The 17,533-nt window shown below is 35.4% G+C and overlaps 1 protein-coding gene across 1 annotated transcript in view; it reads left to right on the top strand.

Annotated features, from left to right (window-relative positions):
* Nucleotides 1-17,533, top strand: part of LOC148940541 (uncharacterized) — a 36,078-nt gene that overhangs the window by 16,472 nt on the left and 2,073 nt on the right. The window contains exons 2-3 of the mRNA XM_089105016.1: nucleotides 8,231-8,614; nucleotides 13,610-13,835. Coding sequence (XP_088961142.1) covers nucleotides 8,237-8,614; nucleotides 13,610-13,835 — 604 coding nt within the window. The 5' untranslated portion in view covers nucleotides 8,231-8,236. The remainder of the gene's footprint in view (nucleotides 1-8,230; nucleotides 8,615-13,609; nucleotides 13,836-17,533) is intronic.

Genomic DNA, 17,533 nt, shown 5'->3' with positions numbered 1-17,533 from the left:
TAAAAACTTCAAAAAGAACTCATTCGATTGGAAATTGAAGTGGCTAGTGCCCTTTTTAATAGTCGAAAGTGATAGGAGGGTAAATAGCCCCCCCGCCATGCCCATTATTCCCCCAAACCCATCCAATCAAAATTTTGAGATAGCCATTTTGTTCAGCGTAGTTGATTTCCAGATAGAAAATATATTTTTGAAGCGGTCACTCCCCCACAACCCTCAGGGCAAGGGTTTTAAGTTATGGCCTGGGGGTATATAAGAACGATGTCGGCACAAAGTATTATTTATTATTTTTTCCTTTAGACCAGGGCACTTCGTATCGAAGAAGTTGTCGTAGAAACTTCGAAAAAGGCTCATTCAATTGAAAATTGGAGTGGCTTGTGCCCTTTTTAATAGTCGAAAGTGATTGGAAGGCAACAAAAACCCCTTCCACGCCAACCATTTCCCGAAACACATCCAATCAAAATTTTGAGATGGCCATTTTATTCAGCGTAGTTGATTTCTAGATAGAAAATATGTATTTTAGGATGTCACTCTCCCACAACCCTCAGGGCAAGGGTTGTAAGTTATGCCCTGGGGGCATATAAGAACGATGTTGGCACAATGTCTTATTTATTTTTTTTCCTTGAGACCAGGGCACTTTGTATCCAAGAAGTTGTCGTAGAAACTTTGAAAAGGGCTCATTCAGTTTGAAATCGGAGTGGCTTGTGCCCTTTTTAATAGTCGAAAGTGATTGGAAGGCAACTAACACCCCTTCCTCGCCCACGATTTCTCGAATCACATCCAATCAAAATTTTGAGATAGTCATTTTGTTCAGCGTAGTTGATTTTAAGATAGAAATTATGTTTTTGAGGAGGAAACTCCCCCACAGCCCTCAGGGCAAGGGTTGTAAGTTATGCCCTGGGGGCATATAAGGTTTTTATAGAATGATTTGTCGCAGAAACTTCAAAAAAGCCTCATTCGATATGAAATTAAAAGGGCTAGTGTCCTTTTTAATAGCCAAAAGTGACTGGAGGGCAACAAACCCCCCTTCCACGCCCACCATTTCCCCAAGCCCATCCAATCAAAATTTTGAGATAGTTATTTTTGTTCCACGCAGTTGAAAGTTCAGGAATTTATATCTTTGAGCAGGACACTCCCCCCACAGTCTTCAGGGCAAGGGTTATAAGTTATACCCTGGGGGTATATAAGTCTTTATTGAAATCTTTGTCCTAGAAACTTGGAAAAGGGCACATTCGATTGGAAATTAAAAGGTCTACTGCCTTTGGAAATTCAAAGGGCTAGTGCCCTTTTTAATAGTCAAAAGTGATTTGAGGGCAACTAACCCCCCTCTCACGCCCACCTTTCCCCCAAACACATCCTATCAAAATTTTTAGATAGCCATTTTGTTCAGCGTCGTTGATTTCCAGATAGAAATTATGTTTTTTGAGGAGGACAATCCCCCGACGGCCCTCAGGGCAAGGGTTGTAAGTTGTGCCCTGGGGGCATATAAGGTTTCTATAGAAAGTGTTGTCGTAGAAACTTCAAAAAAGGCTCATTCGAATGGAAATTCAAAGGGCTGATGCCCTTTTTAATAGTCGAAAGTGATTGGAGGACAACTAACCCCCCTCGCACGCCCACCTTTTCCCCCAACACATCCAATCAAAATTTTAAGATAACCATTTTGTTCAACGTAGTTGAAAGTTCTGGAAATTAGGTCTTTGAGGAGACAACCCGCCCCCCCCCCACAGCCCTCAAAGTGAGGGCTATAAGTTATGCCCTTGGGGCACATAAGGTTTTTATAGAAAGCGTTGTCGTAGAAACTTCAAAATGGGCTCAATCGATTGGAAATTGAAATAGCTAGTGCCCTTTTTAATAGTCGAAAGTGATTGGAAGGCAACTAACACCCATTCCACGCCCACCATTTCCCCAAAAATGTCCAATTGAAATTTTGGGATAGCCATTTTTTTCCACGCAGTTTAAAGTTCAGGAAATTATACCTTTGATCAGAGCTCTCCACCCACAGTCATCAGGGCAAGGGTTGTAAGTTATGTACTGGGGGCATATAAGTTTTTATTGAAATCTTTGTCGTTGAAACTTGAAGAAGGGCTCACTTAATTGGAAATCCAAAGGGCTAGTGCCGTATTTATTAGTGTCGAAAGTGATTAGAGGGGAACTCACCCCCCTCTCTCGCCCACCTTTTCCCCAAACACATCCAATCCAAATATTTTTTATACCCATTTATTCAACGTAGTTGAAAGTTTTGGAAATTAGGTATTTAAGGATGACAAAACCTCCACCCTCACAGCCCTCAGGGCAAGGGTCATAAGTAATGCCCTGGGCGTATGTAAGGTATTTTATTGAAAGTGATGTTGTAGAAACTTCAAAAAGGGCTCATTCGATTGGAAATGGAAAGGACTAGTGCCCTTTTAATAGCCAAAAGTGATTGAAGGGCAGCTAACCCCCCTCTCACGCCCACCATTTCCCCAAATACATCCAATCAAAATTTGAGATATCCATTTTGTTCAACGTAGTCGAAATTAGGTCTTTTAGGATGATAACCTCATCAGAGCCCTCAGTGCAAGGGTTGTAAGTTATACCCTGAGGTCATATAAGGTTTATAAAGAAAGTTGTTGTAGAAATTTCAAAAAGGGCTCATTGGATTGGAAATTGAAATTGCCCTTTTTAGTAGTCGAAAGTGAGTTGAGAGTAATTAGCCCCCCTCTCACGCCCACCATTTCCCCAAACACATTCAATCAAAGTTTAGAGATAGCCATTTTGTTCAAAGTAGTTGAGAGTTCTGGAAATTATGTATTTAGGTATGACAAACACCCCAGAGCCCCCAGGGCAAAGGTTGTAAGTCATGCCCTGGGGTCATATAGTTTTATAGATAGAGTTGTCGTAAAAACTAAGGGGCTCATTCAATTGGAAATTGAGAGGGCTAGTGCTCTTTTTAATAGTCGAAAGTGATTGGAGCGTAACTAACTCTCCTCTCACACCCACCATATCCCCAAACACATCCAATCAAAATTTTCAGATAGTCATTTTGTTCAACGGTACAAAAAGTTCTGGAAATTAGGTCTTTGAAGATGACACCCTCCCCCCAGCCCTCAGGGCAAGGGTTGTAAGTTATGCCTTGTATAAGGGAAAGGGCTAGTGCCTTTTTAATAGTTGAAAGTTATGCGAGAGTGACTAACGCCCCTCTCAAGCCCACCATTTTCCCAGACACATCCAATCAAAATTTTGAGATGGCCATTTTGTTTAACTTAGTTGAAAGTTCTGGAAATTAGGTCTTAGAGGATGACAACCACCCTCACAGCCCTTAGGGTAAAGGTTGTAATTTATGCCCTGGGGCATATAAGGTGTTTATAGAAAGCATTGTCGTAGAAACTAAAAAAGGTCTCCTTTGATTGGAAATCGAAAGGCCTTGTGCCCTTTTTAATAGTCGAAAGTTATTGGAAGGCTCGACATTTTTATAGTAAAGATCGATGTGGGTATAATGTATTATTTTGTTGTTGCTGTTTAGTATATAAAGTCTTTATAGAAAGTGTTGTCGTAGGAACTTCGAAAAGGGCTCATTCGATTGAAAATAGAAAGGGCTGATGCACTTTTTAATATTCGAAAGTGTTTGGAGGGAAACTAATCCCCCTCCCACGTCCACCCTTCCATTTGCCTTTATTTTTAAAATCTAAATGTTGCCTTAATATTAAATCAAAATGCACCGAGGGTATTATGTTCAAACTTTCGGGGCTACTTCTGCTTTTAAAATTTAACCAAATCAAAATAGCGTAAGTGTATCCAAGCTATCAAAGAAAGTAAACAGATTTTTTTGCGAATCGTATCAAGTTTTCCATTTCAGGTCAACTAGAGGAGGTATGAAACTAAATTTAACAGTACTTTGTATCCAGAATTTTAAAAGGGTGTATGTTGTTAAAAATTGCTGAAATTTTTTTTTCCAGCATAAATACAAATAGCAGGCCAAACTATAAATTCTTAAAAAACGAAAAGATTTTAAGCATTATTATCTTTGTCCTTTGAAAAAATATCCAAACGTCAAACAAACACAAATTAAAGTAAATAATCTTTTTTATCAAAATAAGTTGTTCGAAAACAAGTAAAGAACTCCATTTAGAAAAAAAAGAGCAAAAATAAAATCAAATCAAATTATCTACCACGTGATCACTATCATGTGGTGATAGTTTCATCCACATGGATGAAACTATCACAAATCAGCATCGATGAATAAATGAAACCCAAAACGAACAGAAATTGCAATAAATAACCGAGTCAAACTCAAAACGAGCAGAAATTAACATAAGTTGGGCTCAAAACCCCTATGCCTTCCCAAGGCCAGAACACAATTTGCACTTTACTGAAAAAATGCAGATGAATATGCATTGTCAGTTTAATATACATATACTGATATTTAGTAATCAAAATGTTAATATTATTTGATTTATTAAAGTTATAAAAGTAAAAACATTTATATATTTTTTTTATCTTCTTATATCTTTGGATAATAGCAGTGTAACAATACCATCAAGGAAGGTAAATAAAAAAAATTCAATATCTAAAATAAATTTTGCCAACTGCTCGCAGGCTTTTTTTTTTCAGAAGTGAGTAAAGTCCCGTAAAAAACGAAACAAAATGATCACAAAAGCTTGAATATAGTTTAGCAAGAGCCTTCCAGAGTACCGCCAGCGGTATGGAACAATCTTAGCGTAGCCGACTTTAAGCTTTCCGTAAACAACTGTAAGAAGCTGTGAACGCAGGGCTGGTATACTTGTACAAACATGAATTCCCAGCCACCTATTCTGAAACAAAACAAATAGAAAAAAATGCCACAATTCAAGCTTTTAGAAACAGACTTGAATTGAAAACTAAATATTCTTACTTCTCTTCACAGTTTATATAATTATCCAGTAAGTTTACCGCAGATGATTTCTGGCTCTTCATTCTCGGTGCGAACAAAAAGCTCCTCCCACTTATTTCTGCACTTATTGTCCACTTATTGGTTGATCCGGCCAAGTGGTTTTGTCAGTACTTGTTCCGTAGGTGATTATTCTTTGTCTACCCGTGAAAAGATCCAATGCCGCTTATGTTTGTATCTGCAAAAACGTTCTCTGGAGCACTCGCACCTCGGTCCGGGTTTTTATAATGCGTGAGATAGGGAAAGATCATACTGGATAATTATATAAACTGTGCTTCTCTTCATCAAACAGTTCATGGTAATTGGCGACCCGGCTCAATAGTAACCGAAACTCTAAAAAACGGAATTTTTATACCAATAGAGACATCAAAAGAGTCAGATTTTAATGCTGATTTCAAATATATAAGTTTCATCAAGTTTAGTCTTACCCATCAAAGTTACGAGTCTGAGAAAATTTATCCTATTTTTGAAAAAAGGGGGAAACAGCCCCTAAAAGTAATAGAATCTTAAAGAAAATTACACCATCAGATTTAGCATATCAGATAACCGATAGATTGAGGCTTCAAGAGGCTTCAAGATAGATTGAGGCTGTAGAGGCTTCAAGCTCCTTTCTGCAAAATTGAGGAATTTTGTATTTTTTTTTTCGCCAGAAGAAAGATCACGGATGCGTGTTTATTTGTTTTTGTTTGTTTATTTTTTCCCCCAGGGGCGATCTTATCGAACCAGTGGTCCTAGAATATCGCGAGAGGACTCATTCAAACGGAAAATAAAAGTTCTAGTGCTATTTTTAAGTGACCAAAAAATTGGAGGGTAACTAGGCCCCCTCCGCACTCATTTCTTCCAGAGTCACCCGGTCAAAATTTTAAGATAGCCATTTTGTGCAGCATGGTAAAAAAAATCTAATAACTATGTCTTTAGGATGACTCAATCCCCTAAAGTTCCCGGGGGAAGGGCTCCAAGCTATGAGCTTTGCCCATTGTTTACATATAGTATTGGTTATTGGGGTGTATTAAATTTAAAAAAAAATTTTAGCAACTGAAAGTAAGGAGCAATACTAAAACTTAAAACGAACGGAAATTATTACGTTCTGGATTGTTCCCTCCTCAACACCTCGCTCTTTACGATAAAGTTTTTTAGTACTTCTAAAAGCTTCCTATTGTTCTAATTAAGCGGCCCTTGTGTTTCAGGAGTCGTTCTTAAGGAATTGGGACAAAATTCAAATTTTAGTGAAAAGAGTGAGGTATTGAGGAGCGGGCGACCCCTTCATATACGTAATAATTTCTGTTCGTTTTAAGTTTTAGTGTGGCTCCTTACTTTTAGTTTAAAATTTTGTTTTTAAATTTAATTTCTGATCGTTTTTAAGTAATGCCAGGAAGTTTGGCCCCACCTCTACAGAGAAATCCCCCTCCCCACGGAAATATCCTCTAGACAATTCAATCCCGGGGAAAATTTACCCTGGACAATTACCCTTAACAACTCCACGAGTAAAATTGAGACAGAAAAGAGAACGCAAGACATTAAAAAAAATTTTTATGTAGAAATTCTGGCAAATTACCCCAGTGTATAATTTACACTTAATTACAAGTTCATCCCTGGAAACTTCCCTCCCTATAGAAAATTCACCCCTGGAGAAAACCCTTGTAAAAAATTCACCCCTCTCCTCCACCCGAAAATGTATACATACTTGACAATAACAAATGCTATGTGTATAAAATGGGCAAATTTTATAACATAAAGCACTTTTCCCTGGGGCTGTGGGGGAGTCATATTATATCCAAAGGCATAGTTATTGGACCTTTTGACTATGATGAGCAAAATGGTTTTCTAAAAATTTTTATCGGACGGCTTTGGGAAAAAAAGGGGCGGGGGAGAGGGCCAGGTTGCCCTCTAATCTTTTTGGTCACTTAAAAGGGAACTAGAACTTTTAATTTCCGTTCGAATGACCACAGAGATGATACGATCACCCCTGAAAAAAAAACAAAAAAAAAAACAAAAAAAAATAAACACGCATCCATAATCTTTCTTTTGGCAAAAAATACAAAATTCCACATTTTTGCAGATAGGAGTTTGAAACCACTGCTGTGGGGCTTTCTGATACGCTGAATCTGATGGTGATCTCCATTAAGATTCTAATAAATTTAGGAGGTGTTCCCCCTTTTTCGAAAATCAGGTAAATTTTCTCAGGCTCGTACCCTTTAATCAGTAAGACTAAACTTAATGAAACTTGTATGTTTAAAATCAGCATAATAAGCCGATTCTTTCGATAGATGTATTGGTATCAAAACTCCGTTTTTTAGCGTTTCGGTTTACTATTGAGCCGGGTCGATCCTTACTTACAGTTCGTTCCCACGAACTGTTTGATTCAGACATTTTCAGGAAGGATTTTTTCTGGTGGGGACGAGGATCGGGGAGAGGGAGTTACGTGAGAGGATTTTTCCACGGAAAAATTTATCATGGTGAAGGGAATTTTCCATTAAGGGGGCGCCGGATTTCCCAGCATTATTTAAAACACGATTGAGAATTAAATAAATAAAAAAAGTTTTCCCAACTGAAAGTAAGGAGCAACATTAAAACTTAAAACGAACAGACATTATTACGTATATGAGGTATTTCGCCCCCTCGTCACTACCTCACTCTTTTACGCTAAAGTTTTTTTTAGTACTTTCAAAAGAGCTGTTTATTCTAATTAAACGGACTTTGTGATTCAGGGGTCATTCTTAAAGAATTGGAACAAAATTCGAACTTTAGCGCAAAGAGCGAGGTATTGACTAGTGGGTGAACCTCCTTATATGCTTAATAATTTCTGTTCGTTTTAAGCTTTACTGTTGCTCCTTACTTTCAGTTGAAAAAACTTGTTTTTTTTAAATTTAATTTAATGAAAGATCGACACAAACAAACAGAAACAAATGAGAAATCAGTTTAACGAAGGACGCTATTTTGGTTTCTGTACGGCTTATAACCAATAGAAAACCAATGTCATGTATCATTTTATCATGTTGTTTCAGCGTCTACTCGTTTTGATGACAGCTAATGCAACATTAATTTTTATATTTGATATAATTAATTTTGAATATAATTTAGTTTTGTACTATAATTTAATTTTAAATTAAAAATTTTCCTTTTTTCAATGTAAGTAATCTAATGTAAAAATTCAATAACATTTAATGTTAAATTTATAATTTAACATTAATTGATATACCAAACTTAATTGTATCAACTTGTTTATTTTAAGCTCACAACTTCTTTTGATTTTTTCTTTATATTTAAATTTTGTAAGTTGAAATTCTTTTATATAAATAAAAGTATACAAAACTGATTCTTTTCCAGTTTACTATGGAGCAAACAATATCGATCCCTATTTCCACGGAGAAAGACGTACTGGAGAAACTTCGTGAAGGAGAATTTTACGATATTATTTGCAACTCTTCCGATATAGAAGAAACAGTAATTGAAAAAATAGAAAATAGGAAAAATATTGAAGAAAATGAAGTCGACTCTGAAAAACCAAAAGCAAAAAAGGAATTTTTGAAAAGGAATTCATCAGCCGAAACTGACATTTCTACTGAAAATTCTGAAAATCAGTTAACGTTGACTAGTATAACAGGTAGGCCGTTACTTAAACCTAATAAAGTCAACAAGAAAGTGGGGCAGTGTTTCAATTGGAGGTGCATATTTAAGAAGAAAAATGATAAGAAGAAACTAACGGAAAAGGTATATAGATTGTTTCCATTACGATTTTTTTAACCGTTGGCACCAACAGATATATATTTTGATGTCACACAAACAGATTTTTGGCAATTTACAAAAGACTCCGTCATACAGGGTTGCCACCTGGTGAGAAAAAAATCACTATATTTTAGTGTTTTTTTTTGGTTGATTTAGTGATTTTTTTTTCCAATAATTTAGTAATTTATGCGCTGACTTAGTAAGTTTTCGTTTATGCTAGAAATAGTAATAAATCACTAGGGGTGGCAACCCTGCCGTCATATACTAATACAGTGTTTTCTGCTGTTTAATATAAAACACAAATTTAGGTATCTTAAAATTCTTTGAAAATAAAATATATTTCGAGAAACATTGACCTTTTAGGACGTGAAACAACAAAGAAAAAGAAGGAATACTCATAAAACATCGAATTACAAAAACTTTTCGTGGTTTTTTACTGGTTTAATTTCACAGAGGAGAACCAATCACATTAAATTTAACTTTCATTCCTTTAACTGGCATAACTTTAAGTTTCATTTATTAATATACTATGACAAAACAATGTAAGTGCATATATTTATGCACGAAAATAATACAAATTTCGTCAAGACAGGTTGAACTAACTTCACAGCCATTACTGATAATTCAAAACAATACATACATGCTTCCTCGTTGAGCTCCCTCTGGAGTCATCTCTAAAAAACATCCAAAAAAATAATTAGTGGTGAGACTGTTTTATTAATAATTATAATTATATAATAATTAATATATATAAAATATTTAATAATAATAATTATAATAGCTTTTATTAAAAATAAAAACTAGGTTATTTGTCTCTCCAGAAAATGTAGAAATTAAGGAATAATTTTATTCGCCTTATATTAACGAATATGGCACTTTGATAGCAGAATATTTTTCGGTGCTGGGTTGAACGGGGTAATCATAGGATAGGTAAAAGAAAAGCTGGACCTTTCGACTGAGGATTTTACTAAGCATTTCAGTGAGTGTTGATATTTGTCACCTATACCTGTGGTTCCCAACCGATCTTAAATCATGAATTTCTTAAAGCATTCCTAAAATCCTGATGCCCCCCCCCTCATGACATGTAAAGCTTGTTATTCAAAATTTTACGTGTATTCACCCGAAGAAAGCTTAAAAGGCCTTTAATTCGGCATCTTTTGTGGGTCGTCCTCTAGGCGTAATTTATGCTAATGAAAAATATTGTGTGAATACAATACCTTTTATATAATGTATAATGTCATTGCAATACTATCATGTATTTTTTTTCTCTTTAAAAGCATTTGAATGTACCGTCATTCGCACGAAAATTGCTCTTCTTCAAAATTAAAGCCCGTGCCACATTATGGTCACAGTTGTCGATAAAATCAAAATTACGCACAACTAAAGCGCCAATTACATTCACTGTTCGTAAGTTCTCAAGTTGAACATTGTTCAACTCTCAAACGTAAATTTCTTGACTGACCAATCAGAGTCAAGGTTTAAGGCAAAATTTTTAAAACTAGAGGAAATGAAAACTTAGAACAGCGGTTATTTTATCTGGGAGAGGAATCTGACAAAAGTTAAAAAGATTTAGTATTGGTAAAGAACAGTTGGACACAGTTACTGTTGGTGCAAACTCATTAAACTAATTTCTGGCAATTTTAATTTTTTGTTTTTTAAATACATGTGTGACGCTAAAATCAAGAAAATTGCCGTATTCATGATATTTGGCTTTCTTTATCGATAAATGTGACTATGATGTGGCACGGGCATAAGGCTCCAAAGTATAGTCAGCCGAAGGATTCACATCCTGTGCATGACCCACCGAAATATTGCCATACACCACCAATGGGGCCTGCGCCCCACGTTGGGAGTCACGAACCTAGACAATGCATATCAATTTCCTAGTCATCCATTTAACTACGCTCTCTTACTTTACACCAATAAAGAGAGGTGCAGTGTAAATATACAGATGAATTTATTGCTATTTTGAATGTTTGACCCATGTGATTGGGGAGATGTATGCATTTTGGTGAAATAATGTGAAAAACCGCAATAGGAACTCAAGCTTTTTGTAGACTTTTGCCATTTCAATTCACTTGAATTTAGGCTTATTATATGCTAAAGCCTTAATACTAAATAATTTCTCAGCTTTCTGAAGGTTTTTAACTGGATTCTAGCCTAGAGTTAAACATTTAAACCTACTAAGATTTTCTAACCTTTCTCATTTTGCAGTTAAAAAAAAGTTTCGAAAATATTTTTCTCGCATAAAATTAAAGAGCTGAGAACGTAAATTGGCCTAGATAAGGGGGGTAGGGGTAGCCAGTCTATCAAGTTCATGTTTATGCTAAAGTTTACCGTATGTTTTAATGGAAACATGACAAGTTTATCACTAAAATTATTAGGAAATTCAATTTTAGTCGCTAACAGTCTATAACTCAAACATCACAGTTTCTTCACTGGATCTAATTCACTTTAATACTCAGCCCTTTAATTATATAATGCACCATATAGAATAGAATATATTTTATTTACTACAATAGCTGGAGCTAACATGAGTATGTCATGACAGAAATTATACCCAAAAAAAGGATAAACAAAAACAAAAAAACAAATAAATAGCAACACAAAAAATTAAGGCTGCAAGTCAATAAATTAATTTTTTTTTTTTTTTTTTTTTTTTTTTTTTTTTAAATACTTCATGAATAAATGTCCCTATTTATATCAATTTGCTTTAATATATTTAGCTTTCAGTCCAACTGAAAGTGGCAAAATATCTTAAGTCAAAAGATTTTGAAATGTAATGAGTAAATAAAAGACTTATAAGCAACAACCTAAATTAATTTTATATTCTTATAAGCTTTCAGTAAAGCTGAAGTTAAAACTTCGCGTGAAGACCAAGGAGCTGAGGCAGTGGCCGATCCTCATTTTTCAGGATAAGTTGTGCTCGTTATAATTTATAAAATTCTTGCTTTCATTAAAAAAAAAATTAAAGCAATATTTCTGTCGGTTCTCATTTTGTATATGACTCGTCGAATTGCAGGCTACATAGTAATTCGCTTAAGGGAAAAACGTACTACTGGGTGGGAGTGTGCTCTTTCAAATTGATTGATTTCTATTTGGCTTTGGTACCTTATTTTGATATCACATTTCTGTTTTGATAACTTAAATCAAATAGCTACCTGATAATATTTGATAATCTAGTATATTGTCCTAATTTGGGCTAAGATAGTCGCTCTGCGACACAAAACGGTGGAAGATGGTAACATGCTGACGCTTGACCTTTTTTGCTTACTAATAGAGCAGTGGAATAGAAAAAAAAAACATTTTGAAAGAAACTTTTCTATTTTTACTACGACCATTGATTCTGGATTCGGCATCATCACACACGAAGAAGCGAAGTCCTGAAAAATATCCAAGGGTTGTAACTTACCAAAGCAATGAACTTACCTATTTATCAAGTGTCAGGTATATTTATAGAAAAAAAAAACACATTTTGAAAGAAACTTTTCTATTTTTACTACGACCATTGATTCTGGATTTGGCATCATCACACACGAAGAAGCGAAACCCTTAAAAATATCCAAGGGTTGTAACTTACCAAAGCAATGAACTTACCTATTTATCAAGTGTCAGGTATTCATCCAATAAATCTTATCTAGGGGGATTCCCCGTAATGTTTCCCTCTGTGCAGGTAAACATACGGAAACAAATCTTTAATTCTTTATTCAAAACCTTTCCTCGATAAAAGGGGAGTTGCTGCTCCCTTAGGTTTTTTTTTACCACTCAGTTGAAAAATGTTCCTTCGACTCAGGAAAGGTTAGAAAATGAATTTCCCCGTCTCTGATTCTAATACATTTGAAATATTCAGTCAAGTTAAACGCTTATACCAGTAATTACCAAAATTTGAGCTACCAAGTAGTAATTACCAAGTAGCAGTAATTACCAAGTAGCAGTAATTACCAAGCTGATGGACATTAGTTTGAGCTACCAAACAGAAATGATGCATGTTTTGTCTAAAACAAGCAGTTGTTTATTACCTTTAAGCAGACATTTCTAATTTATGTTAGCAAATTAATAAAATTATTTGAGTCACAAAACATATTCCAATGTGAGGCATAGCACTTTTTTTTTCTAAACATTAATTTAAACTTTAAACTATGCTTCTGCCAAATGATTCATCCATTCGTTAAATGGTTCGTCACTGAAACTGTTGAAGTCGAATGAAATTGTTCACCCTATATTATTGGCTATTTCCATTATATTCGTAAATGAATCATCAATTCGGTAAGTTCTGGCGTATGATTCATCAATTAAATAAATGATTCGTTACTGACACTATTGAAGTCGAAGGATATCGTTCCGGCCTGTAATATTGGCTATTTTCATTCTATTCGGACCAAAATTGCTGACCTGTTGCACTAAACAGCCAAAAATCATACTTTGTTGCGGTGTCAATTCTTTTGTCACGCATTGAAAAACCAGAGCCCAAAATTTTGTTCAAATGAGTTCTCTTTCAATATCTTATAACCTTGGACTAAATATTATAATCCCTGGCAAAAAAAAAGAGTTAAAAGGAATTCAATCTTGACAATTGTTTCAGGGAAAATACGGAAATTATTATCTTTGCATATAAAGACCTTAAATTTCCTTCCCATGGTTTTTAAAAAGTTTTGAATTTGATGTCTAATGTTTATGATTTGAATTTCCAGTTTTGAAAATTCTTTCCTCCTGTATTTAAAATTGGACAAATTTTCAGGCACCAATAGTTTTGAAAAGTGATCCTAAACTTAATAAGTGCTGGAATCAGCATAAAAATTAAATTCTTATGGTGTGTGTGCTATTTTCAAACTTCTGTTTTTCGGAGATCAGTCAAATGCCTAAAAAGCACGCGCCAAATTGTGAGTACACACTCTGTCACAGTTGTGGCAAGTTGCACTCAGTTATAAAAAGTAGCAAGACCAATTTATATTGTGCAAAACTAAATACACATTTTTTTAGGAGATTCAAGAGGAAATTGAAGCTTTGAGACAGCGTTTCAAGCCACCTGACGGTGGATATGGTTGGCTAGTTGTATTGGGCACATTCCTCATCCAATTTTGGATAACAGGGTTGATTAAGTCTTTTGGGATAGTATTTTTGGAAGTATTGACAGTCTTCCCAAATTCCAGCGCTTCTCTTGCAGCCTGGATTCCTGCCATTTTGACCTTCATATCACTCATTTTATGTAAGTCCATTTTTCCTCAAGTTTATTAAGGCACGTTTATGACGTACTGGAATGATTACGTTTATGACGTATTCAATGACTGCTTGAAGATTTATCAAGACACATTAATGTGATTACTAGCACATTGGCTACTAGCAAATTTTTATTTTGTTAATTTCTAAAACAAAAGCAAATTTTTTTTTTTTTACCCCCAGGCTCAGTATTACTCGTGAAATTAATGTCTAATTGAAGATCACACCCAGGATCGACCTTGCAAAGTCTTCGCAGACCATCATTTGATATATATAGCCTATTTCTTTTTTATTTCCATTTTTCTTATACCTTAAGTTTGAGTCTTTTATTTCAGCATAAACCCTAAATTTTGATACAGCTTTAATTTTCAAGTCCCAAGAGCACCCCCCCTTGACCTATCTTAGGTTCAGTCATACCCAGTAGCGTCGTTTTTAGGGGGAAAGGGGGTAGTTGCCCCCTAATAGTTTGGAGAATAAATTCTTATATAGCCCATGCCCCTTGACTCTCCAGATGTAGACCCCTCTTGCCCCCCTATAAAAATGCTGGAGCTACGTCCCTGGTCCTACCTGAAGATCACGATTTTTTAGGGTTTTTTCTTGTGGTTGTTTCAACATCTATGAAGTTTTCGGGTCGTGCCCTGTTTTTTGAGTGCCGCCATATTGAACTGTGAAAACAAATACGCCAAAAAACACCGTATCTGACATTTTCACACGTCTGAGTTAATTACCCAAAACCCTTTGCTAGACTGTTTTCAAGGTGACGATCAGGCGAAAATGTACATCAGGATGGTCAAAGTGAGATTACTGATTCATTCTTTGAGAACAGCTTAACAAACGGTTCTTAACAGTTATTTCAGAAGTTTAAAATGTCAGATATGACTTCTAGGTGTAACAGTGACGATATGGCAACCGTTGAAATCTACAAATCCCCATATGATTAAACAGACAGGAGCATTTATCAATGAAGCCTGAATTCATAAAAGAATCCATCTAGTGCTTTATACTTTAATTTTGAATGCATTTTATTTTATTATCTGATTGTATATTTGTGCTAAGGGGCTTTGGCTTCAAATATACTTAAGAGCCGTTCCTATAGAGTAGGTGGTGCACACAGAAAAATTAATTGCAATACCCCCTCAACTCCAAAATAAGCTAAAAAGCCGAATCAAAGTGAAAAACTTAATCAGAGACGCCCCCCCCCCCCACTGCAGTGCCTGGAGCAGACGACCCGATTACCCCCCCCCCCGCCGCCTAGGAAAGGCTCTGTTCACCTTCATGTAAATTTATCCAACTATATAAAGAAGAAGTAGATTTATTGGATTTTGAATTTCAGTTTCCAGGCAACATAATGACATAAGATGAACAGTTTAAATATGATCTTTTGCCCTGGGATTTACGAAATGGGAGTAAATATTTGCTTCAAAAAGATAAAATTTGCATATCCAGTAAGACAAATATTAAGTAACGTGGAAAATGTGAGTGCATGCACTGTTGAAGTACTTGCTGAATAACAAATGAACAAATTTTGATTCCTACATAAAAACTGATAATATTCTTGATGGAAGTTTCACGTATCTTTCAAAATTTTGACTTGTCTAGCTGTAATTTGGAAGTAATTATAATTATGCAATTTCTTCAACTTTTGTACTGGAGTAGTCTGGCCGTCCATAATCATAGCAAAATTCCCGGCAAAAATTGGTTTCAATGTAAATTCTTGATCGAAGATCACCCGTTCTATTGCATCGATTGATGAAGTCTTCAAAACCACCAGATCCCTTCAGGGACATTCACAAAATTATATAGGGGGAGACAAAATGTATTTTTTTAATTTAGGAAGGGTAATTTTTTCATGAAAATACGATAAGAAGATGACTCAAAGTCTAGAGGAGGTATTTTTTCTTAAGAATTTGCTTTTTAAGCTGATTTGAATTATATAAAATTCGTTAAGTTTAAATTTACCATCAAACGATTACCTTTAAAAGATACCATCAAGCTCGTATCAAACGATACGAGCCTGGGAAAATTGGCCTAATTTTTGGAAAGGGGGTACAACGTAAAGCAGCGTGGTGAAAGGGGGGAGGCAGTAAAGCTGTGTGGTGGCGCATTCATTGCTAAAAGTAAGGCAGTCCTTTGGAGATAAATCGTTAATACAAACATATATTTTAAATAAATTAATTGATCCAATTAAATAAATCCAATTAATTAATGAAATAAATTAATCCAAACATTTATTTTATTTTAAATCAATTTAACTGAGTTGATTGAATTGCTCTTTCATAAAACCATATATTATGAATAGCGAATGAGATATTATGGTGGATGGACGGTGGATCATTGTGAAGGGGGGGGGGTGTCCCTGATGCCTCAGAAAGTGCATTTTGTACTTGTGCATAATAAGGTACCCACAAAAGAAGTCAAGTTAGGCTAATGCTAATAAAAACAGAAGAAAAAAGGATGAACATTTAATAGTTTAAAAACAAATTTGGGCTATATATTTGCACATTAGGGGGGGGCGGGTAAAGCATAGCATATATTAAATACGGTACCAAACCTAACCTAGGTACCCCCCCCCCCTAAACCCCAAAAAACAACAGTTTAAATATCGTAAACGCAATGAAAACCACGCTTTGCATTCCATTTCTCTATTGCAAATACCAGTTTGGCGGGTTTCGTGTCTCGTTTCCTTGATACAATTGAAGCGGTGGGTACCAGATAGTGCACAAGTATCGTGCATTTCTATGCCCAAATGGTCTTAACTCTACTTGAACCTTCAGATAAATATAGAAAAAGGTCTGGGGGGGGGGGTAAAAACTACTATCTAGATCCTTTCGCTTAAATTAGGCCTGCATATGGGTGCTGTGGGGTAAGTATAGGCGCTGTAGGGTGCTGTAAAGTGTAGCTCCTTTCTTACTGCAGAAAAATTTTTCTTTTGTACCATAAAAGCAATCATTCATATGCTTATAAGCACAAATGGTAGAGAGATTTGAGGGAGGGGGCAATTCATGAGCGCCATCAGCAAATTTACCTGGAAGGGAGTCAAGTAACACCAGGAGCTTAGTTTTTGCAAATGTTTAAATAGAAATTTTGGGTTTTAGATTCATTTTTATATTACACAGCTGGTGGTAACGAACTGTAATTAAGAGTCGACTCATGCTAATACTATTCAAAACACTAAAAAAAGAAGGTTTGGTAACGATACTCGTATATGCACTAAAAGAACTAGCTCTTTATGGACTTTCTAGATATATAGAATTCATTAAATATAAAGTTACCCACCATAAGTTACGAGCAGGAAATTTGCCCCATCTTACGCGGGAAAATACTCTTAAGAAGGCGAGCGATCTTGTTGAATTACCATGAAGTTTAGGACATACGAGAACTTATTTGTAGGGGTCTCAATCCCTTATCTAAAAAAAATATGAAATTTTTATATTTTTTCCAAGAAGGATGGTCACGGATACATGTTTATTTTTTTCCGTGGGAGTAATCGTATTGAGCAGTGGCATTAGAAATTTGTAACAAGGCTCATTAAAAACAAAATTGAACGTTTTGCTGGTGTTTTTGATTAGAAGAATAGACTGTACCAAAAGAAAGTAGCATTTTCTGCCATTTGCGGCATAACCGACAGCATTTCTTGTCCAAAGGGTTCCAAAAATAAATCGAATGAAAAATATGAATTTTGAATTT

The sequence above is a fragment of the Artemia sp. Qi Xiang Cuo genome, chromosome 19 (assembly GCF_049724085.1).
Source record: "Artemia sp. Qi Xiang Cuo chromosome 19, ASM4972408v1, whole genome shotgun sequence".
NCBI classification, from domain to species: domain Eukaryota; kingdom Metazoa; phylum Arthropoda; class Branchiopoda; order Anostraca; family Artemiidae; genus Artemia; species Artemia sp. Qi Xiang Cuo.
This window is presented reverse-complemented; position numbering and strand designations above follow the sequence as displayed.